The sequence below is a fragment of the Ranitomeya imitator genome, chromosome 2, assembly GCF_032444005.1.
Source record: "Ranitomeya imitator isolate aRanImi1 chromosome 2, aRanImi1.pri, whole genome shotgun sequence".
Classification (NCBI taxonomy): Eukaryota; Metazoa; Chordata; class Amphibia; order Anura; family Dendrobatidae; genus Ranitomeya; species Ranitomeya imitator.
The window spans coordinates 507,389,752-507,413,483 of NC_091283.1; the positions used below are offsets into that span (position 1 = coordinate 507,389,752).

The 23,732-nt window shown below is 45.0% G+C and overlaps 1 protein-coding gene across 1 annotated transcript in view; it reads right to left on the bottom strand.

The window, feature by feature from the left end:
* The window catches only part of GRB7 (growth factor receptor bound protein 7), a 144,023-nt gene extending 120,747 nt beyond the window's left edge, over window positions 1-23,276 (bottom strand). The window contains exons 1-2 of the mRNA XM_069751642.1: window positions 22,738-23,276; window positions 13,352-13,421 (exon numbers count right to left, since the gene is read on the bottom strand). Coding sequence (XP_069607743.1) covers window positions 13,352-13,421; window positions 22,738-22,908 — 241 coding nt within the window. The 5' untranslated portion in view covers window positions 22,909-23,276. The remainder of the gene's footprint in view (window positions 1-13,351; window positions 13,422-22,737) is intronic.
* Window positions 23,277-23,732: the final 456 nt, after the last annotated feature.

A 23,732-nucleotide genomic window follows, 5' to 3' on the forward strand; every position in this document is an offset into this window, starting at 1 on the left:
CGTCCCTGGCTTAGAAAGTGAAGCAGTTAACAGTCCATGCCCATTACAAGTTGAATCTGACATGGAGTGCACTGATGCACAGCCACAGCCAGACTACTATGCTGGTCCTTTGACTCAGACCACAACATTGCCCTCGCAGGGTGCTGATCAAGAATCAGACCCTGATGAGACTATGTTGCCCCATCACGAACGCTATACCACCGACCGACACGGTGACACAGACGAAGTTGCACACGAGCTACAAGAAGAGGTAATAGATGACCCAGTTCTTGACCCCGATTGGCAGCCATTGGGGGAACAGGGTGCAGGCGGCAGCAGTTCTGAAGCGGAGGAGGAGGGGCCGCAGCAGGCATCAACATCGCAACAGGTTCCATCTGCCGGGCCCGTATCTTGCCCAAAACGCGTGGCAAAGCCAAAACCTGTTGGAGGACAGCGTGGCCATCCGGTTAAAGCTCAGTCTGCAATGCCTGAAAAGGTATCCAATGCTAGAAAGAGTGCAGTCTGGCATTTTTTTAAACAACATCCAATTGATCAGCGCAAAGTCATCTGTCAAAAATGTTCAACTACCTTAAGCAGAGGACAGAATCTGAAAAGTCTCAATACAAGTTGCATGCATAGACATTTAACCACCATGCATTTGCAAGCCTGGACTAACTACCAAACGTCCCTTAAGGTTGTAGCACCCTCGGCCAATGAAGCTAGTCAGCAACGCAACATCCCTTCCGGCAGTGTAGGGCCACCATTTTCCGCACCACCTGCAGTATCTGTGCAGGTTTCTTTGCCAGGCCAAAGCAGTCAGGGTCAGGGAATCACCAGTTTCGTAGTAGGAAACACTGCATCTAGGGCACCGGTGGCAAGAATACCATCTCCCACCGTCTCTCAGTCTGCCATGTCCACCGGCACCCCCGCTAGTTCCACGATCTCCAGCTCTCCAGTCCAGCTCACCCTACATGAGACTATGGTTAGAAAAAGGAAGTACTTAGCCTCGCATCCGCGTACACAGGGTTTGAACGCACACATAGCTAGACTAATCTCGTTAGAGATGATGCCCTACCGGTTAGTTGAAAGCGAAGCTTTCAAAGCCCTGATGGACTACGCTGTACCACGCTACGAGCTACCCAGTCGACACATTTTTTCCAGAAAAGCCATCCCAGCCCTCCACCAGCATGTTAAAGAGCGCATCGTCCATGCACTCAGGCAATCTGTGAGCACAAAGGTGCACCTGACAACAGATGCATGGACCAGTAGGCATGGCCAGGGACGTTACGTGTCCATCACGGCACACTGGGTAAATGTGGTGGATGCCGGGTCCACAGGGGACAGCAAGTTTGGGACAGTTCTGCCTAGCCCACGGTCTAGGAAACAATTGGCTGTAGCCGTTCGCACCCCCTCCTCCTCCTCTTCGTCCTCCTGCAGAAGCGAGAGCTCGTCCACAGACCGCAGTCGCACAACCACTCCATCCGCAGCTGCCACTGTTGCACACCAGGTCTCCCATTATGGGGCAGCTACTGGCAAACGTCAGCAGGCTGTATTGGCTATGAAGTGTTTGGGCGACAACAGACACACCGCGGAAGTTCTGTCCGAGTTCTTGCAGAAAGAAACGCAGTCGTGGCTGGGCACTGTAGATCTTGAGGCAGGCAAGGTAGTGAGTGATAACGGAAGGAATTTCATGGCTGCCATCTCCCTTTCCCAACTGAAACACATTCCTTGCCTGGCTCACACCTTAAACCTGGTGGTGCAGTGCTTCCTGAAAAGTTATCCGGGGGTATCCGACCTGCTCCTCAAAGTGCGTGGACTTTGCTCACATATCCGCCGTTCGCCCGTACACTCCAGCCGTATGCAGACCTATCAGCGTTCTTTGAACCTTCCCCAGCATCGCCTAATCATAGACGTTGCAACAAGGTGGAACTCAACACTGCACATGCTTCAGAGACTGTGTGAACAGAGGCGGGCTGTTATGTTTTTGTGGGAGGATACACATACACGGGCAGGCAGTAGGATGGCAGACATGGAGTTGTCAGGTGTGCAGTGGTCGAAGATTCAAGACATGTGTCAAGTCCTTCAGTGTTTTGAGGAATGCACACGGCTGGTTAGTGCAGACAACGCCATAATAAGCATGAGCATCCCCCTAATGCGTCTGCTGATGCAAAGTTTGACGCACATAAAGGATCAGGCGTCTGCAGCTGAGGAAGAGGAAAGCCTTGATGACAGTCAGCCATTGCCTGGCCAGGGCAGTGTACAGGACGAGGTAGCGGGCGAAGAGGAGGAGGAGGATGAGGAGGATGATGGGGATGATTATATTTTTAATGAGGAAGCTTTTCCGGGGCCACTGGAAATTGGTGGCGCGGCAAGGCCGGGTTCTGGTTTTTTGAGGGACACAAGTGACGTGGATTTGCCTGAAACTGCCCCTCAACCAAGCACAACCGCAGATTTGAGAACTGGAACTTTGGCCCACATGGCGGATTATGCCTTACGTATCCTCAAAAGGGACACACGCATAACTAACATGATGAATGATGACGATTACTGGTTGGCCTGCCTCCTTGATCCTCGCTATAAAGGCAAATTGCAAAATATAATGCCACATGAGAACTTGGAACTAATATTAGCAACCAAACAATCAACTCTTGTTGACCGTTTGCTTCTGGCATTCCCTGCACACAGCGCCCGTGATCGTTCTCACACGAGCTGCAGGGGCCAGCAGACCAGAGGAGTTAGAGGGGCAGAAATCAGAAGTGGCGTTGGCCAGAGGGGTTTTCTGACCAGGTTGTGGAGTGATTTTGCTATGACCGCAGACAGGACAGGTACTGCAGCATCAATTCAAAGTGACAGGAGACAACATTTGTCCAGTATGGTTACAAACTATTTTTCATCCCTTATCGATGTTCTCCCTCAACCGTCATTCCCATTTGATTACTGGGCATCAAAATTAGACACCTGACCAGAATTGGCAGAATATGCATTGCAGGAGCTTGCTTGCCCGGCAGCTAGTGTCCTATCAGAAAGAGTATTCAGTGCTGCAGGTTCAATACTAACAGAAAAAAGGACTCGTCTGGCTACCCAAAATGTAGATGATCTAACCTTCATTAAAATGAACCACAACTGGATTTCGAAATCTTTTGCCCCACCTTGCCCGGCTGACACCTAGCTTTCCTATGAAAAGGTCTTGCCTGTGGACTATTCTGAATGCCTTTTCCAATCTCGTAATTTTCTGCACCTGATTGTCCAGCATACGACATGTTTACACCTCACTAAATGGCCAAACTCCCCACACGGGGCCGTGGTATCGACACTTGGCGACAGCACCCGTGAGAGTGCAGTTTGTCTGAAGAGGTGGGTGAGCCCGCTTTTGGTCGACGGCACTGCCACTGGGTCCCTCCTAGTACAATAAAGTGTCTCTGGCGGTGGTGGTGCGCACCCAACGTCAGACACACCGTTGTAATATGAGGGGCCCTGGGCCTGTACCGCCGGCCACAAGACAGTTTCCCCCCACCCCAGCTCAAACAGTGCTCTACCACTTGCAAAATTATCTCACAGCTCCACCAATGTTTAGTCTATGCGCTGACATCCTTCAATGCCTGCCACTGACAATACCATTGTATTGACATTTTTGTTATGTTAGGCCTTCGATGCCTGTCTGTGGTCACTCCTTCCACTAGGCCTCCACTGACCACACCACTGCTGCCCGTGTACCCCTGTAACCAATTTAAAATTGCCTACAGCCATGTGTTATTATTTTAGGCCTTCTATGCCTGTCTGCGGTCACTCCTTCCACTAGGCCTCCACTGACCACACCACTGCTGCCCGTGTACCCCTGGAACCAATTTAAAATTGCCTACAGCCATGTGTTATTATTTTAGGCCTTCGATGCCTGTCTGCGGTGACTCCTTCCACTAGGCCTCCACTGACCACACCACTGCTGCCCGTGTACCCCTGGAACCAATTTAAAATTGCCTACAGCCATGTGTTATTATTTTAGGCCTTCGATGCCTGTCTGCGGTCACTCCTTCCACTAGGCCTCCACTGACCACACCACTGCTGCCCGTGTACCCCTGGAACCAATTTAAAATTGCCTACAGCCATGTGTTATTATTTTAGGCCTTCGATGCCTGTCTGCGGTCACTCCTTCCACTAGGCCTCCACTGACCACACCACTGCTGCCCGTGTACCCCTGGAACCAATTTAAAATTGCCTACAGCCATGTGTTATTATTTTAGGCCTTCGATGCCTGTCTGCGGTCACTCCTTCCACTAGGCCTCCACTGACCACACCACTGCTGCCCGTGTACCCCTGTAACCAATTTAAAATTGCCTACAGCCATGTGTTATTATTTTAGGCCTTCGATGCCTGTCTGCGGTCACTCCTTCCACTAGGCCTCCACTGACCACACCACTGCTGCCCGTGTACCCCTGTAACCAATTTAAAATTGCCTACAGCCATGTGTTATTATTTTAGGCCTTCGATGCCTGTCTGCGGTCACTCCTTCCACTAGGCCTCCACTGACCACACCACTGCTGCCCGTGTACCCCTGGAACCAATTTAAAATTGCCTACAGCCATGTGTTATTATTTTAGGCCTTCGATGCCTGTCTGCGGTCACTCCTTCCACTAGGCCTCCACTGACCACACCACTGCTGCCCGTGTACCCCTGGAACCAATTTAAAATTGCCTACAGCCATGTGTTATTATTTTAGGCCTTCGATGCCTGTCTGCGGTCACTCCTTCCACTAGGCCTCCACTGACCACACCACTGCTGCCCGTGTACCCCTGGAACCAATTTAAAATTGCCTACAGCCATGTGTTATTATTTTAGGCCTTCGATGCCTGTCTGCGGTCACTCCTTCCACTAGGCCTCCACTGACCACACCACTGCTGCCCGTGTACCCCTGGAACAAATTTAAAATTGCCTACAGCCATGTGTTATTATTTTAGGCCTTCGATGCCTGTCTGCGGTCACTCCTTCCACTAGGCCTCCACTGACCACACCACTGCTGCCCGTGTACCCCTGGAACCAATTTAAAATTGCCTACAGCCATGTGTTATTATTTTAGGCCTTCGATGCCTGTCTGTGGTGACTCCTTCCACTAGGCCTCCACTGACCACACCACTGCTGCCCGTGTACCCCTGGAACCAATTTAAAATTGCCTACAGCCATGTGTTATTATTTTAGGCCTTCGATGCCTGTCTGCGGTCACTCCTTCCACTAGGCCTCCACTGACCACACCACTGCTGCCCGTGTACCCCTGTAACCAATTTAAAATTGCCTACAGCCATGTGTTATTATTTTAGGCCTTCGATGCCTGTCTGCGGTGACTCCTTCCACTAGGCTTCCACTGACCACACCACTGCTGCCCATGTACCCCTGTAACCAATTTAAAATTGCCTACAGCCATGTGTTATTATTTTAGGCCTTCGATGCCTGTCTGCGGTCACTCCTTCCACTAGGCCTCCACTGACCACACCACTGCTGCCCGTATACCCCTGGAACCAATTTAAAATTGCCTACAGCCATGTGTTATTATTTTAGGCCTTCGATGCCTGTCTGCGGTCACTCCTTCCACTAGGCCTCCACTGACCACACCACTGCTGCCCGTGTAGCCCTGGAACCAATTTAAAATTGCCTACAGCCATGTGTTATTATTTTAGGCCTTCGATGCCTGTCTGCGGTCACTCCTTCCACTAGGCCTCCACTGACCACACCACTGCTGCCCGTGTACCCCTGGAACCAATTTAAAATTGCCTACAGCCATGTGTTATTATTTTAGGCCTTCGATGCCTGTCTGCGGTCACTCCTTCCACTAGGCCTCCACTGACCACACCACTGCTGCCCGTGTACCCCTGGAACCAATTTAAAATTGCCTACAGCCATGTGTTATTATTTTAGGCCTTCGATCCCTGTCTGCGGTCACTCCTTCCACTAGGCCTCCACTGACCACACCACTGCTGCCCGTGTACCCCTGGAACCAATTTAAAATTGCCTACAGCCATGTGTTATTATTTTAGGCCTTCGATGCCTGTCTGCGGTCACTCCTTCCACTAGGCCTCCACTGACCACACCACCGCTGCCTGTGTAACCCTGGAACCAATTTAAAATTGCCTACAGCCATGTGTTATTATTTTAGGCCTTCGATGCCTGTCTGCGGTCACTCCTTCCACTAGGCCTCCACTGACCACACCACTGCTGCCCGTGTACCCCTGGAACCAATTTAAAATTGCCTACAGCCATGTGTTATTATTTTAGGCCTTCGATGCCTGTCTGCGGTCACTCCTTCCACTAGGCCTCCACTGACCACACCACTGCTGCCCGTGTACCCCTGGAACCAATTTAAAATTGCCTACAGCCATGTGTTATTATTTTAGGCCTTCGATGCCTGTCTGCGGTCACTCCTTCCACTAGGCCTCCACTGACCACACCACTGCTGCCCGTGTACCCCTGGAACCAACATCAGAAAATATAAAAATAAGTATTTTGCTTATAAAAAAGAAAATACTGGAGAGATATCAAATGCAGACATTTTAACATTAAAAACAAACACATACAACAAAAATCTGGTACAGTACTAAAAAATGGCCACCAGCTACAATAACTTTCTCCTGCAAGTAGTTAACTGAAAGTTTTTTTCAATTTTAAACACAGATATGGCATCCACCGAGTGTTGTCCTGTCGCGTCTTCTTTATATTATTGCCAAGAAGATGCAAAACAATGAAAATAATAAAATCATTATTTACCAAAAAAATAGAGTAAGTCAAAACCACATTGCAAATAAACATTCATTACAAATAAAGAAGCAGGGCGCGTCCGAGGGTGAGTATATACCTAATAAGAATATAATCACCCTCGGACGCGCCCTGCTTCTTTCCGACAGCCTTCCTTCCTAAGAATCAGCCCTTCCGTGGTGTAGAGAGAGGGTTTGTTACACTCCAAGGTGTTCCCCAGGTTGCCTTTCCTGAGCTTCGATCTTCCGGCTCTCGTTTAGTAGTTGTTGGAAACTACGCTGCATTGGGCCTACAAATTGGGTATGGGGTGTAGAGAGATGGTGTGTTCCACTCCAAGGTGTTCCCCAGGTTGCCTTTCCTGAGCTTCGATCTTCCGGCTCTCGTTTAGTAGTTGTTGGAAACTACGCTGCATTAGGCCTACAAATTGGGTATGGGGTGTAGAGAGATGGTGTGTTCCACTGTAGAGAGATGGTGTGTTCCACGCCAAGGTGTTCCCCAGGTTTCCTCGCCAATGCTTCGATCATCATGCTCTCGTTTAGTAGTTGTTGGAAACTACGCTGCATTAGGCCTACAAATTGGGTATGGGGTGTAGAGAGATGGTGTGTTCCACTCCAAGGTGTTCCCCAGGTTTCCTCGCCAATGCTTCGATCATCATGCTCTCGTTTAGTAGTTGTTGGAAACTACGCTGCATTAGACCTACAAATTGGGTATGGGGTGTAGAGAGATGGTGTGTTCCACTCCAAGGTGTTCTCCAGGTTGCCTTTCCTGAACTTCTATCTTCAGGCTCTCATTAAATTGTGGTTAAACGGAACAACTGCATTTGGCGTACTAGTTGGTTTGGGGCCTACTATCGGTGTCTGCCGCTCCTTGCTGTTCTCCTAGTTTCCTGTCCTGAAATTCCGTTTTCAGGCGCTCGTTAAGTAGTTGTTAATGTTAGACTGCATTTGGCCTACTAGTTGGGTTGGGGCCTACTATCGGTGTCTGCCACTCCTTGCTGTTCTCCTCCACTGAACAAAGCTGTGCCGCCTGTTTACTACTGTTGCCAATTTTGAACTGCATTTCGACTACTTACTGATTTGGGCCTACTCTCTGTGTCTGCCTCTCATTCCAGTTGTCCTCCACTGCAATGCCCCCTGATTAGTCCTGTGTTACCAATTTTGAACTGCATTTAGCCCACTTTATTCTTTGGGCCTATATCTGTGTTTCCTCCTCATCCTGCCCATTGCCCAGCCAGTGATAGATGAGTCTGCTGGTACATTGACCCATAACGCAACATTTCCCGTGCACGCTACACTGCAAGATTGTGACCCTGCTGAAAGTCAGGTCCCCCTTCCCGCATACCATACCACCTTACACGGGGACAAACAGGAAGGTGCAGATGAAAGTGCAGGTTCCTTCATCAGGTGGGGGAGGAATACTAGTTGGCGACGTCACTGGCACAGGGCCTCTCATGGTACGCAAAAGTGTTGCTGCCGGTGGGAGGCGCCCCCGCCGTGCAAACACACCGCTGTACTTTGAGGGGCCCTGTGCCAGTGCCAATGCCAACGAGTGGGCCCCCCCTGCTTGCTCAGGTTCACAGCACTTGCAAAGTTGAAATACTTACCTCTCCCTGCTCCACTGCCGTGACGTGGTCCAGATTTCCTGGGCCCACTAATTACTTGAACCAGCCCTACCCACCACAACTTTAGCCAAATGACCCCCAATTTCAAATGCCTTCCAATTATTATAAGGTAAATTACGCTTGACAAGCTTCATTAAGAAGAATGGATGGTTTTGACATTAAAATGGGCACTCTAGGTGTTTTCCTGGCCCCCACTCACTGCCGACTATGCTGCCCCATTGACTTGCATTGGGTTTCGTGTTTCGGTCGATCCCGACTTTACGTCATAATCGGCCGATTTCACTCGACCCGACTTTTGAGATAGTCAGGTTTCGCGAAACCCGGCTCGACTCTAAAAAGGTCAAGGTCGTTCAACTCTAGTTGTGATAATGCAGTAGTCAGGAAAAGTGGCATTTTGTACTGAGTTTGGAGAAGCACTTGTGACCTTACTTGTGTTGAGCTATTTGCATTGTTTTAGTTTGATTTTATTTTTAATTGCAAACCATTACATTTGTCAATTTTGCCAATAAACCGAATTTATTCTGCGGTGGGAGGGGTGGGTAATTTGAATTGTATTAGGCGGGATCCTGTTATAGATTGTGCTTTATAAATATATAACTTGGCACTCAACTTTTGTTTAATTTGAAGATTTGTTAATGCAGTCCAGCAAAAATAAACGTTTTGGTCCTCGCCGGACCTTCATCAGGAACGTTGCTATGGTGGGAATAACCACTGTGTACTTGCGAGTACTATAGTGTGTCCGTGACCGTGTATAGAGCTGGTAGAGATCTGGTGCCTGGGTGAAGGCGCTCCCTCCGTGTGTAATAGTGGGTGCACTCCCACCAGCTGTCTGTTAGGGAGTATAGATGTACGCTATAAGGCCCCAAGGTTTCTCTATGTAACGGGTTCGCCCAGTGGTGATTCAATGGGCGGCGTGACGATCTCTCCAACGCGGCATCCACCGCTTGTTGTGTGTATGCGGTTGGGCTCCCACTTGTGCACCACTTTTCAGCTGTGCAACGATATATTCACAATATAGATTGTCCTTTAGGCCTTCATAGGTTTAGAGGGAGTATGTCAGATCAAATTGATGGTATTAACTAGGACATACAGTAGGTCCCGATTCATCATTGATTTCCAACCCTTTTTTCTGAAGCAAAAATGGTTCTAAGGCCACATTCACACATTCAGTATTTGGTCAGTGTTTGTAACCAGGAGTGAGACAATCAGAGGAAAAGTATAATAGAAACATATGCACCACTTCTGTATTTATCACCCACTCCTGGTTTTGGCTTACAAATACTGAGGTAAAAACTGACCAAATACTAAACGTGTGAACATGGCCTAATAGTGACTTTTATGCTTGTGCTTTATTCATTTAATTTTCAACTGTTTTGAAGTTAACTTTAGTTGGCTTAATATGTTTTTTTTTTGCATTATGGGCGTGTTTTTTCTGATCCAGATGTTTTAGCCTAAATCATTTGCAACGAGCAACTTTTAACAAAGAGTTTTGCAAATTTTGTGATTTTAGCCATTTTTAGGGGCCGATTTCTCCCTGCTCCACCAGAACGGGAGAAGCAGGGTTGGGACAATGGTGCAACGGGGCAACACACCACTGCTGATCTACTTTATGATAAGCAGTGACGTTCCTTACTTTGGAAATCTTACTTTAGTCCCGGACCAGAGTAAGATTTGAAGCATGGCAAACATAGGCGCAAGCCACTTGTCAGATGCTCCTGATAAAGGGGTTGCCCACTACTAGGAAAAACTCTTCTCACATTCTGAATGTTTGCCCATGTTAAAATAAAAATACTTTCACTCACGTCCGGTCGTTCCAGCGGTGTCGGCACTCGCGTTCCTGGGACTGAGGTGAAGTTGTTACGTCACGTGAGCCGTGCGCCCAATCAGCGCTGACATCACTGTCCTTATCTTTGGATGTAAATGTAATCAACAGGAAGTCAGAGCTGCGGCTGGCTGTTCACTTTCTCTTGATTACTTATATGTCCGAAGGCGAAGACTGTGAAAGCAGGTGCTGAATGGACGCATGGCTCATGTGACCTAAACTGACATGTGCCCCAGGAACGCGAGTGCCGACTCCGCTGGAACAGCACAGGCACAGAAGGTGAGTGTAAGTTTTGGAATTTCAATGGGGGGGAAACATTCAGAGTGAGAAGAGGTTGTCCTAGTAGTGGACAACCCCTTTAAGAGGTGTGCACCTCTTAATGAGTCAGGAGCGTCTGACTCCCCCAATGTGAAAATTGCCAGTCTTAATGAATCAGGGTCTATGTGTTACTGCTTCTATTCTGAAGAAATTGACGTCTAATCAATTATGCTTATTAGGGTGGTTGTGCACCCTGAGTGTAGCCAAGATGCTCAGTGCATCGTTACACCCCCTAGTTTTGCACGTCCCCGCCTCCCTCTCTGGTGATTGACAGCGCTGGCTTGCCTGAGCTTTCTCTGCAGACAGTGCATGATCCAGACTAGCCAGCACTGTCAATAACCAGTGAGGAAGACGAAAGACGCACAACCATTTAGCGGACCGCTGTGCTGAGCTTCTTGGCCACACTAAGTGAACACCGAGCAGCCCATTTAATATATTTGATTACACTTTAGTTTCTGCAGAGAAGAGGTAGCTATAATTACTGGGGAACAAATGAAAAACAATGTTTTGGTGTCAGGTATTAGGCTCCGGAAACATCCACTACATGACTGTGTGTGCTTTGGTTAAACTGTCAGTTTGGGCTGAGATTCCCTTTAGATTACGGTGTACTTTGCTTAGAAGCCCATTCTCAGCTCCATTCTGTCTTTGGTGCTGTAAGACCTGCAATATATCTTTAACGTGTAGCTATATATTTAGTCATTAAAAGAAGATTGTCAGGATACAATAATGTAATAATAAAAATAATACTAAAAGTGATGGACGGCACCAGTGACTCATCTCATTGAGACATCCTAATAACCACCACAAAATGACAAATTCCCCTGCCGCTCCCAGTACAGGTGAAAAAACAGGACGGACATGTGGGTCATAAATGAAAGCGTGCACAGGAATGTTAAAGGGGTTGTAGAGGATTACATGACTGCAAAAACGGCACCACTCCTGTCAATGGTTGTGTCTGATATTGCATTATAGGTACACTGAAGCAAAATGCGCTAAACTGCAATACCACATGGGACCTGTTGTTTGGTGTGGAGCTGTTTTGGAGCAAAAAAATACATTTTTCTTTCTTATCTTGGTCAACTTGTTTAACTCATTGTATAACAAGACTTAATTGTACTTGTCATAACTACACTGATTGAACCAGAAGACACATTCATTTCTAAGTGTGAGTTCTCACATTGTGAAAAATTAGAAAACTAAACGTAGTGTGAAGGAAAAGTGTGAACGAGAGAAATAAAATCCCCTGAAGGACTATCAAAACCTGTGCAATGAAGAAGCAGAGCAGTTGTCCATTTGTAGAATGAAAGCTGAAGTCTGACTGGTGGCTCTGGGTAAGACCCCCTTGCACCAGTTCTGATCATTTGCCCCTCACATTTTTCCCTAACATAACATGTTGGTGTATGTCAAGAGGATACAGTCAGAGATCACGAATACAATTTTATATGTGTCCTCTTTTTCTTAGCAATGCATCATTTTTTTTAAATAAATAGAATAAATATGTAAAGGAAAAACAAGTTGGGTAGCAGGACATAGTAGGACATAGGCCCTGAAATGGTATAACGGGGCAGATTCATTGACACTTTTGTTGTGCACCCGTCTTATTGATCAGGGAAGCTGGAGCAAGATGTGCCCAACTCACTAAAGGGCACACGTCATTTAGCAAATTAGGCGCACCATACAACTGGCATGTGCCACAACCAGAAATGTTACTCCAGTAAGGGAATGAGAACATTTCTGAGAAAATATACACCACCAAGTGGCATCAATTTTCAGGAATGCTTAGCCACGCCTCGTACCATCAATGCTACACCTATTTTGGAGTAGCTGGCCGGGACTGGCGTAAAAACAGGAAAATTTACAAACTTTTTCCACAACTTTTGAGAAAACTGGTCAAAACACTCAGAAATTGGAGCCAATGATTCTTGGTTAGTAAATTCCTCTTGAGCTGTCCACAGTAAAGCTGAAGGGCCACAAGGAAATAATTTATTCTCTAGCCAAGCTTTTATTAGACTATCTGTAACTCTAGCTGTGAATCCTTGTTATGCAGCATATTATATGCCGACACATCATCCTCTACTCACTCGCCCCTCTGGGCATTTAGATTTGATTCCAATCTTACGTCTGCTATTCCTTCTAGTCAAATGACTCAAGTTGCTGTTACATATGCACATAATGTCAATCATTTCTCATGATGAACAGGCCATAGGTGAAGACATAGTGGCATGTAAACATTTGACAAAGTAAAAAAACGTTACAAAAGGAAAAGCCAACTGCGTCTCTCAGAATGTCCTGGAGGCTGAAGGGAAAAAAAAAGGAAGATCTCCTGAACCTCCTGGAAAAGATGTCTATCTCATGGATGCTCTCTCATAATCAATGTCTGTCTGAAAATATATTTCAAGAAGATGGCAAGTGTGGTTTGGAATTAGCAAAATAAATACAAAATAAATATTGATTGGTTGAACAGGGCCGGCTGTAGCCTTTCATAGGCCTTTAGGTGATAAAGGAAGCATATCGCATGCCTACTCAGATTGCCATGGCCCTTAAAAAGCCCAGTGGGCCCCGATTCTAATGCCAGGCCTGGAAATAGAAATTGCAATGCAGGGATTCAAAGAACACCAGACAAAAATCCTTATATCATGCTACATGCCTTTTGGCAATGCACTAGGCATAGCATTGGGTAGTAGCTGTACCAGGACTGCACCTTTAAGACATGATTCCAGTCCACAACAGGCGCGTTCATTTTTTAGGTTCTCTATTTTTTTTTGCAGAAGAAATATATTGACAGATGTAGGTTCAATTCAAAGAAAAATCTAGGCGACGTAATAGAGTAAAGGTCCTAAATGCTTTGCCAATATGAACATTGAGGCACTTACCGTCTTCTAAGCTGTCTTCATTTACATCACACTCTGTGGTCTCACAGCTCACCCGTCCTCCACCATTCTCCTGAAAATGACAACTTTGAAATCTAATTATTGCTTTATGCGGTTTTACCCCACCCCCCTATCCCAAAATGTTTGATATCTACTTCAAACACATGCCTTAGGTCCAAGTAAAAAAGTTACATGGCGACTCATAGAACTTTAAACGTATTTCAACTTTTTAACATTTGTTTTTTAGTCCAAAATTCACTTTTTAACACATCGTCATAGCATGCATAGCATCCAATTTTTCTGATAGGGCTCCAAATCCTCTGTAAAACACTAGAGTTTAAGGGAATCTGTCACTAGGTTTTTGCCACCTAATCTGATAGCAGCATAAAGTGGGATCAGAGACCCCAACTTCAGCGATGTATCACTTAGGCTAGTTTCACACTAGCGTTTTGAGGAGCTGCGGACTTCCTCCGTGAAGCCCCGCCTTTTGCCGCTAGCTCCGCCTACTTCTGCATGCGGCCTGCATGTGGCCTGCATGCGGCCTGCGTACCTATCTTTAACATTAGGTACGCAGGTCGTGCGGCTGTATGCGGATGCTTCCGCATGCGTCGTTTTGACGATGCGGCGGCCAGCGTAGGATGCAGCTGGTTGCAATTTCTTTTTTTTCTCTGCATCGTCAAAACGACGCATGCGGAAGCCTCCGCATACAGCCGCATGACCTGCGTACCTAATGTTAAAGATAGGTACGCAGGCCGCATGCAGAAGTAGGCGGAGCTAGCGGCGGAAGGGCGGCCAAGGGCGGGGCTTCAAGGAGGAAGTCCGCAGCTCCTCAAAACGCTAGTGTGAAACTAGCCTTACTGGGCTGCTTGCTGTAGTTTTAATAAAATCACTGTTTCATTTGCAGATCACTAGAGGACTAGTAAACTTGCTGCAATGTAGTCCTCCATGTACATGACCTTTGTATAACCTTGCCCCCAACACTGATTGGCAGTGTGTAGCGTACACAAAAAGCTGACAATTAGTGGTGTTGTTGGGGTTATACAGAGCTCAGCATTTAGAGAACTGCTAGATCTGCAGCAGAGAAAACAGTAGTTTTATCAAAACTAAAGCAACAAGTAAGTGATACATCAATGTAAGGAAGGCCCCTGTTCCTATATGCTGCTCTCATATGGGACAGCAGGTACCTGGTAACAGATTCCCTTTAAAGGACAACATTCCTGCTGCCTGAAGACACAGATAGAGGAGCTCCTATGTTTTCCATGGCGTTTGATTAAAGTAACCAGAAGTATAATTCTGCAGAAAATCCCTGTATTAAAGGGGTAATCTGGAACCTAACATGTATTTTCTATCTACCTTTACACCCTAACCTCTTTAGCTACACTTCTCCCTATCTAGCTAATTTCTAAATATGTTTTTTACTGTACTTCCTGTGATGTTTCATTTCAGAATAGTCTCAAACGTGACCTCACAGTAGGCTGGGCCTATAATCACTCCCCATATCCATTGCCCCACCTGGAACAAGATGTCACGGGGCAGTGCTGCAGTTACTCAGTAGTTTCTAACATTGCAGCCTCTTCTGAAGATGTCTTGGGTCCTGGGTGATGGACGCTGTGGGAGATGTGAGTGCAGTGCTGGCACTCTGCTTCTGTCTCCGCCACTGTTTCTGTGAAAGAAGACTTCGTTAGGGTGCGGAGATAGAAGCAGTGAGTGACACAAGCACCGTCCCACAGCTTTCAGCACTGCCCTCAAATAAATCGTCATTGGGGGCAGTGCTGGTGTCACTCACTGCTTCTATCATTGCCCTTTACTGATGACTTGTTTGAGGGCATTGCTAGAATCTATGGGGTGGCACTGGAGTAACTCACCGTTTCAATCTCTGCTCCCTGACTACATCTTTTTTTCACAGAAGCTACGGCAGAGAGCTGGTGCTGCACTCGCCTCTCCCACAGCGTTTATCACCCAGGAACTAGGACATCTTTAGAGGATGTGGTGATGCAAAAATCTAATGAGTAACTGCAGTGATGTCCCTGGATAATGTCCTTTTACAGGAAGGGAAATGGAAGCTGCAGGGAACGAGCCTCCTGTGACGTCACACTTGAGACTCCACTCAAATGAAACATAACAGAAAGTAAAGTAGAAAACACATTTAGAGATTAGGTAGATAGGTAAAATTGTAAGGTACTGTGTAATAAAGCAAATTACAGTGGTTAGGGTGTAAGGATAGATACTTAGAAATACATTTTATCTGCCAGAGCACCCCTTTAATAAGCACTTTCCACTGACTTTTCTGGGGTGCGTCTGTTGCTACTACTGTGTTGTGGATACACTGAGATACATTGTGCAATGCGGTATATTGCTATATGCATAAATAGTCAAGAAAGATATACTTTGACCCGTAACATGAGTAGCTGGCATTTTCTCAGTAGTCATCTCCTCCTGATGCCTAGTACATGAATTCACAAGTTGGGTCCACAATCACTCTCAGAATATTAATAGGTTTAATGGCGAATCTCAACCATAATTGCATAAGAATTTGTATATGTTCCTGGAGAGCACTTAGTTAATAGCTCATAGTGATGAGTACAGAAGGCTATGGATTTACCATATGCTGGGGAAGACTAAATGATTGCAAAGTGCAATGACCTTTGGTAATTCAACAAGCATTAGCACTTCAGTTTTGGGATTCCCAAAATACGTCGCCTTCCTAGTCAGAACTACTTCCTTACTAGTCCGAATTGAGATCATGGATGTTCCTGTTTAGAACGCTTCTGGGTTTTGCAGGGACAAGTTGACTTCATACAGATGGAGTTGTTTAACCCTATTTAAGACAATTATGACCCCAAGTAACAAATAACTTGGATGATGGCAATATTCATCATGGGCTAAGCTGCTAAGAAATGTTGGTTGAGAGATGAGCTGTGTATTCTTTTGCGAACTATTTTGTTATTTTTGCAAAACTATTTTATTTTCTTTTTAATATATCTCAACTAAAAGAAAATATGTAACTAATCTTTTAAACATTCTACCATTTGTACAACTCCTAGGCAGACTTACAGTATGTGGAAATGATTCTTTTGTAACCATATGTTACTTTCTTATGTTTGTCTCCTCTTTCTATTGTCTTTAAAGGGGTTGTCCACTACTAGGACAACCACTTCTCAGTCCTCATGTTTGGCTCCGGTAAAATAAAAACATCTATACTCACATCCTTTCCCGGGGCTCACCTGAGAATGACACCCAATCTGCCCTGGCGTCACTGTCCCCGCTTTCAGACAAATCGAACATCAAGAGAAGTCAGAGCGTGGTAGCAGCCCTGGTTTCCTGCTGATGTTCAATACCTCCGAAGATGAGGACAGTGACGCTGCCTTTCACTTGCACGCTGAAGTCAGTTGCCAGCGACAAAAGAGGACGCCGGACGGCGTTGGAGAGAGAGCAAGTTGAGAACAAACATTTTTTTAATATGTTAAAGAACAGTGGAAAAATGGGGGACATATACCAGGATGGGAGTCATATATACCAGGATAGGAGACATATATACCAGGATGGGAGTCATATATACCAGGATAGGAGACATATATACCAGGATGGGAGTCATATATACCAGGATAGGAGACATATATACCAGGATGGGAGACATATATACCAGGATGGGAGTCATATATACCAGGATAGGAGACATATATACCAGGATGGGAGACATATATATCATGATGGGGGGGACATATATACCAGGACATACACTTCTGGCAAAAATTTAGAGACCACCACATCAAAACCCTGTCATGGGCAGCCCAATCTCCAGACCTGATCCCCACTGAAAACCTCTGGAACGTAATCAACAGGATGTTGGATAGTCACAAGCCATCACACAAAGAAGAACTGCTTCCATTTTTGTGCCAGAAGCAGTGTGAAAGACTGGTGGAAAGCATGCCAAGACACATGAAAGCTGTGATTAAAAATCATGGTTATTCCACAAAATATTGATTTCTGAACTCTTGCTGAGTTAAAACATTAGTATTGTTGTTCCTAAATTATTATGAACTTGTTTACTTTGCATTATTTAAGGTCTGAAAGCACTGTTGTTGTTTTTTTTTAATTTTGACCATTTTTCTTTGTCAGAAAAAAATACAAAATTTATTGCTTGGAAATTCAGAAACATGTTGTCAGAAGTTTATAGAATAAAATAACAATTTACATTTTACTCAAAAATATACAGATAAAGAGAAAAATCAGACAAACTGAAAAATTTACAGTGGTCTCTTAATTTTTGCCAGAGCTATATATACCAGGATGGGGGACATATAGAAAGAAGTGGCCCAGGATGGGGGATACATACCAGAATGGGCCCAGATGGTAAACATATATACCAGGATGGAGGACATATATACAAGGAAGGGGACCAGGATAGGGGACATACATAACAGGATGGGGGACATAAATACCAGGAAGGGGTCCAGGATGTGAACATATAGACCAGGATGGGGCCCAGGGTGGGGGAAATATATACTAGAAAGATGCTAAGTATGGGGAACATATATACTTGGATGGGGCCAGGATGGGGAACATATATACCAGAATGTGGGACAGTACCTGAATAGGACCAGAGTGGGGGACAAATATACCAGAATGGGAGATATATATACCAGAATGGGGCCCAGGATGGGGGATATATATACTAGGATGGATCTAGGATGGGGAACATATATGCCAGAATGGAAGAGAGATATACCAAGATGGGGGACATATATACAAGGAAGGGGATGTATAAACCAGAATGGAGGACATATATACCAGGAAGGGGGACATATATACAAGGAAGGGGCCCGGAGTGGGGGAAAAATACAGTGGCATGTAAAAGTTTGGGCACCCATTGTTAAAATTACTGTTATTGTGAACAGTTAAGCAAGCTGAAGATGAAATCATCTCGAAAAGGCCTAAAATTAAAGATGACACATTTCTTTAGCATTTTAGGCAAAAAATACATCTTTCACATTTTAAATATGACAAAAAGGAAAATGGGCTCATGCAAAAGTTTGAGCACCCTACATGTTTAGTTCCTAGTAGCACCCCCTTTTGAAAGCATCACAGCTTGTAAACGCCAGTCAAGAGTCTTTTAATTCTTGTTTGATAGATTTTTTCATCCATTCTTCCTTGGTAAATTCTTCCACTTCTGTAAGATTCCTGTGTCATGCTATGCACTGCTATTTTGAGGTCTAGCTACATATTTTCAATGATGTTCAGATCAGGGGACTGTGAGGGTCATTGCAAAACCTTTGTCTTATGCTTTTTGAGGTAGCCTATTGTGGATTTTGATGTGTGTTTAGGATCATTATCCATTAGTAGAAGCCATCCCCTTTTCAACTTCAGCTTTTTTACAGATGGTGGTATGTTTGCATCAAGGTTTTGTTGAAATTTCTTGAATCCCTTCTTCCCTCTACCCATTAAATGTTCCCTATGCCATTGGCTGCAACACAACCCCAAAGTATGACAGATCCACCCCCATGATTAAAATTATGTGCCCTTTTTTCTCTACACATACAGTGCATTAGGCTTGCTTAGATGTTATTTTGCATACTTCTGACGCTGAATTTTATTGTGAGGAAGCAGGAGAGGTTTTCTTCTGATGACTCTTCCATGAAGGCCATATTTATGCAAGTGTCTGTGAAAAGCAGAACAATGTCCTACAACTCCAAAGTCTGCTGAATCTTTTTGAAGGTCTTTTGTAGTCTAAGCAGGGGTTCTGATTTGCCTCTCTAGTAGAGATGAGCGAACATTGTCGGCTCCCTCCTTATTCGGCAAGCTCTAGCTCTTACCGAAGTAGCTGCATGGGGAACCCGGCTCCCAATAATCAGCTGTGCGGCACCGCAGCTGCATTGGTCGCGGCTGTGTGACAGTCACAACACATGCATGGACAGCCTGTGTGTTGTGTCACACAGCCGCGACACATGAAGCTGCAGTGCCTAATAGCTGATGATCGGGAGCACTCCGGGTAGCCGGGTTCCCGATGCAGCGTCTCCAGTAAGCGCTATAGCTTGCCGAATAAAAAGGGAGCTGACGATGTTCGCTCATTTTTACTCTCTAGCAATCCTACGAGCATCTTCACCTCTCACTGAAATTTTGCTTGGTCTTCCAAATCTTATCTTGACCTCCACTGTTCCTGTTAACTGCCATTCCTTAATTACATTTTGAACTGAGGAAAGGGTAACTGGAAAGTGCTTTGCTATCTTCTTGCAGCCTTCACCTGCTTTGTGGGCCTCCACTATTTTCATTTTCAGAGTGCTAGGTAGCTGCTTATAAGAACCCATGGCTGTTTTTGGCATAAGGTTAGAGGAGGCTGGGTTTTTCTAAATTTGCATCACCTGGCCCTTCGTAACGATGATCGTGAACAATCTATAACCCTAACAAGCTAATTAAGGTCTGAAACCTTTGTCAAAGCTATTTGAGCATACAAATCTCCAAGGTGCACAAACTTTTGCATAGGCCCATTTCCCTTCTTGAAGTTTTTAAAATGAAAAAAAAAAGACAAATATATATTTTTTTGCCTAAAATACAAAGGAAATGTGTCATCTTTAACTTTAGGCCTTTAGAGGTCATTTCATCTTCAACTTCTTTAACTGTTCAAAATAACTGTAATTTTGAGAAGGAGTGCCCAAACTTTTACATGCCACTGTATACTAGGAGGGGGCCCAGGATGGGAGACATATATACCAGAATGGGTCTAGGATGACGGCCATAAATAACAGGATGTGGGACATATATACCAGAATGGCTACATGTATGTTCTTATAGGATATGGAATGCTACAAGGGCTCTTAGATCTGACCAACATGCATTGGGGGCCCCAGGTCCAAATTTTGCACTGGGGCCCATCGATAGTAGTTACGCTACTGCCTCTTCGTCTCAGATTCGGTGGGGATTATTAGGGTCGGAAACCCAAAATATAAACAATGCATAGCCTAATAATACGCCATAGAATTACCGTATATCATAGGAATACCCCATTAAGAAATTGCTAGTGCTACTTTGATGTTTGGCGGAAATTCTCTATAAAGAGACTTTCACACTTCTATATATATATACACTGTATATTAGCGCTGGTTGTGTCATTATATGTGGAGCTTAATAACAGTGTTACTGTAAATCTCTAGCTGTTGATCGGAATGTAGAGCATCTCGCACATTTGTGCCCACACAGCAGGCACACCGAATAGCTCAGTAAACCTGATCTTGTTCATTTTACATCTTGTTCTGTAAGCACCATGTTTTCCTGAAACAAGCACCTTGTTTTCCTTATTGCTCTCTGCATGATATGATATCGGCGGACACTGGTCAGTCACTGGAACAGGTTCACACCATGAATGACTGAAGGGAACCATAGGGTTGTTCTGCAGGTAAAATCCTGTGTAACTGGCATACTGGAACAGTGGCTACAGGAAGAAAATGAGGTTTTATCCTCTCTGCAGCCACTTGCTTCCAGTTATTGAGCCAGTGCCGGGAGTTATTACACTCTCCGGTATTTTGATTGACAATCTGTTGCTTAATAAGTGTGTGCAGAGCAGGCTAAACAGGGTTTAAACACTATTTACCTGTGGATTAACCTTATATCTGTAGATAAATAGTGTTTCTGGACGCAACAGATTCCCTTTAAAGAATGCAACTGTTAACCTGATCTGTGAGCTCCCCACTCTACAGGTCCCATAGCAGCCATAGATCATTTATATGTCATATTTTATTGAATGATACACTTGTAAGCCCTAGGTGAAAGTGCAGGCCTGGTGTGCTAAGGAAGATCTCTAATCTCTCCTCCTGACATGTCTGTTTTAGTAGATACTTGTATTCGTCATAAAATATCAAGCCCAGGTTTTCTTACAGCACAGAATGTTGACTTTCCCCTATTATTATTATAAACTGAAATTGACATCATGGCATTATTATTCTCCTATTTAAAAAGGCTCGTCCCTGCTCCGTCTAATACTATCAGATCTGATTGGACAATGCTAGCTTGTGTAGGAACACTCCCTCTTGGCAATGGTAACACTAAATTGTCAGAACACTGAGCTTCAGGATGTTCCAGTTATGTCATTTCATAGGGAATATTAAGCCATTACTAACAAAAAAATATACATTTTTTAAGAGAGATGCCAGGTTTTCTTTAAATGGGGTTAACAATAGTGGCAGAATCAAGCTCCAATACCACACTGAAAATAACTTTTTAAAAAAGTAAAAGAAGGCGGCTTCAGCAGCACCGTGTTGACCCATAGTATAGGTCTGGGTCTTTGGACACAATGGGGCAATTGATCATAGTTGGATGCTGAAGCCACCTTCTTTTACTTTTAGTTGTCCACTACTTTTATGTCGATGATTTATCCTTAGCATAGGTCATAAATATAAGATCTATGGGGACCAATATACAGCACCCTCTCCGAATTTACAGTTCTCACCTTTGGCAGCGTCTGGATGTAAACAATGTACAGGACAGAACACCGCAGCTCAGCACAGTGTTTAGTGGCCGCTCCCGGTACTGCAGATCAGCTCCTATTCTCTTCAATAAGAGCTGACTTGCAGTACCTAGCATTGGCCACTAGACAGCATGACATAACTATGGTGCTTCGCTCCATACAAAACTTACATGGGGCTGCTGGCGGAGGTGATAAAAGTTGTTCAGTGTGGTGCTGGTTATTAGACTCACAGAAATCTTACATTTGTGACCTTAGGATAAAAAAAAATGGACAACCCCTTTAAGAAGAATATGCGCTGGTTCTCTCAGAGGCCTCATTCATATTTTCTAGTACAGACCCATCTATATATGTACTGTAATTACCTAACAGATAGAAGTAACATAGTAACATAGTTATTAAGGTTGATGGAAGGCTTTAAGTCCATCTAGTTCAACCCATAGCCTAACCTAACATGCCTTAACATGTTGATCCAGAGGAAGGCAAAAGGCAGTGTATGCTATCCATGTGATACCTCACAGCCAATCAGATGAGTGGGTTAAGTGCTGCATAATATATAGAGCTCATCTTTGACAAAAACCCCTCAATGGGAGTAGGAGAGTGGGTGCAGTAGTGCCTATTTGCACCCTTTAAATTAGGCATTTAATAGGCTCCCCGTTTAAAAAGACTACATTTCTTTCAGATAATGAAGTAGGTTTACCTGCAGTCCTATGTAAAATAGCAGATAAGACATTATATTAATATTGTTGGCCGAGTGAGAAGTTCCACACTGCTATGTGTGACAATCTCAGCTCTGCTACATTTGGATACCACAAAGCTCTGCGAACTCAGAGCTGCCTTGTTTGCTCATCTACAATATGGCTACTTTCTGGAAAGTTTTCTGACGTGCAGCAAGCAGCGAGCCCCTTCCCCACGTGTTCATGTCATTTCTTACCTTGTTCTCAATGAGCAGCTCACAAACCCTCTTCTCACTCGAGACTCTCTTTTTCCCATTCCTTTTCTTAAAACAACAGAATAATTGTTCCAGGACATTCCTCCAACAAAGTCGTTTTTTCCTCTGCCACCCAACTGGGTGAGAAGTTCTCCTCTCCTCGCCCAAAATCATAGGGCACTCTGCACCACTCTGAGTCTGGCAGCCAAAGAAATGCAAGAAAGATTAGGCTTGTGCCTGTTCGCTTTCCATGTCTTCTGTGACGACGGGAAGCAATAAGCTGCTGGGTCAGTAGTCCTAGAGGTTCCAGACACTGTATCCAAGCATCACCAAGATGTGGAGGCCGTCCAGGAGCTGTACCCAGAAATCTGACAGCTTCCTATCTCTGTCCCTCCAGCCTGTATACGCCGGGGACTCTGCAGTGACGACGACTCTCAGTTGTTGACACAAATCACACACATCAAGTGATAGCAGACAGAATCCAGACAGTCCAAAATATTCTGCTCTCCACGTGGAGTCGTCCGTCACAGTATTTTGGCCACAGCAGATTTAGAATTAGATTGCAAGCTCTTGGAATCACGGCTGCACACTTCTAATGACCCCAGCTTTAACTCTGGAAAGATCTGCAGTTTTTTTTTTTTTGCTAACGTAATGTGCAGTTATAGTACAAAGTGCTCTCGGCGTTATCTTCAGACATTATGGATCAGCGTCTTATCTATAGTATTGTTAGAGGGAGAGCACTTTGCTTGCCAATTGCCTGCACAGTGCCAACCACCTTGGCAGCACCCTCAGTAACAATACCATCCTAATAGCTGGCTCTGCTAACTTTTCTAGTGATCTTCAATAGACTATATGACTAGGGCGGTATGGTATGCATTAGCAGTATGACTGGCGCGACATGTGGCCTGGGCAGAGGCGTATCTAGGATTTCTGGCACCCGGGGCAAGAATTAATTTTGGCGCCCCCCAGGACATATGCGATTTGCACACTTAGTCATG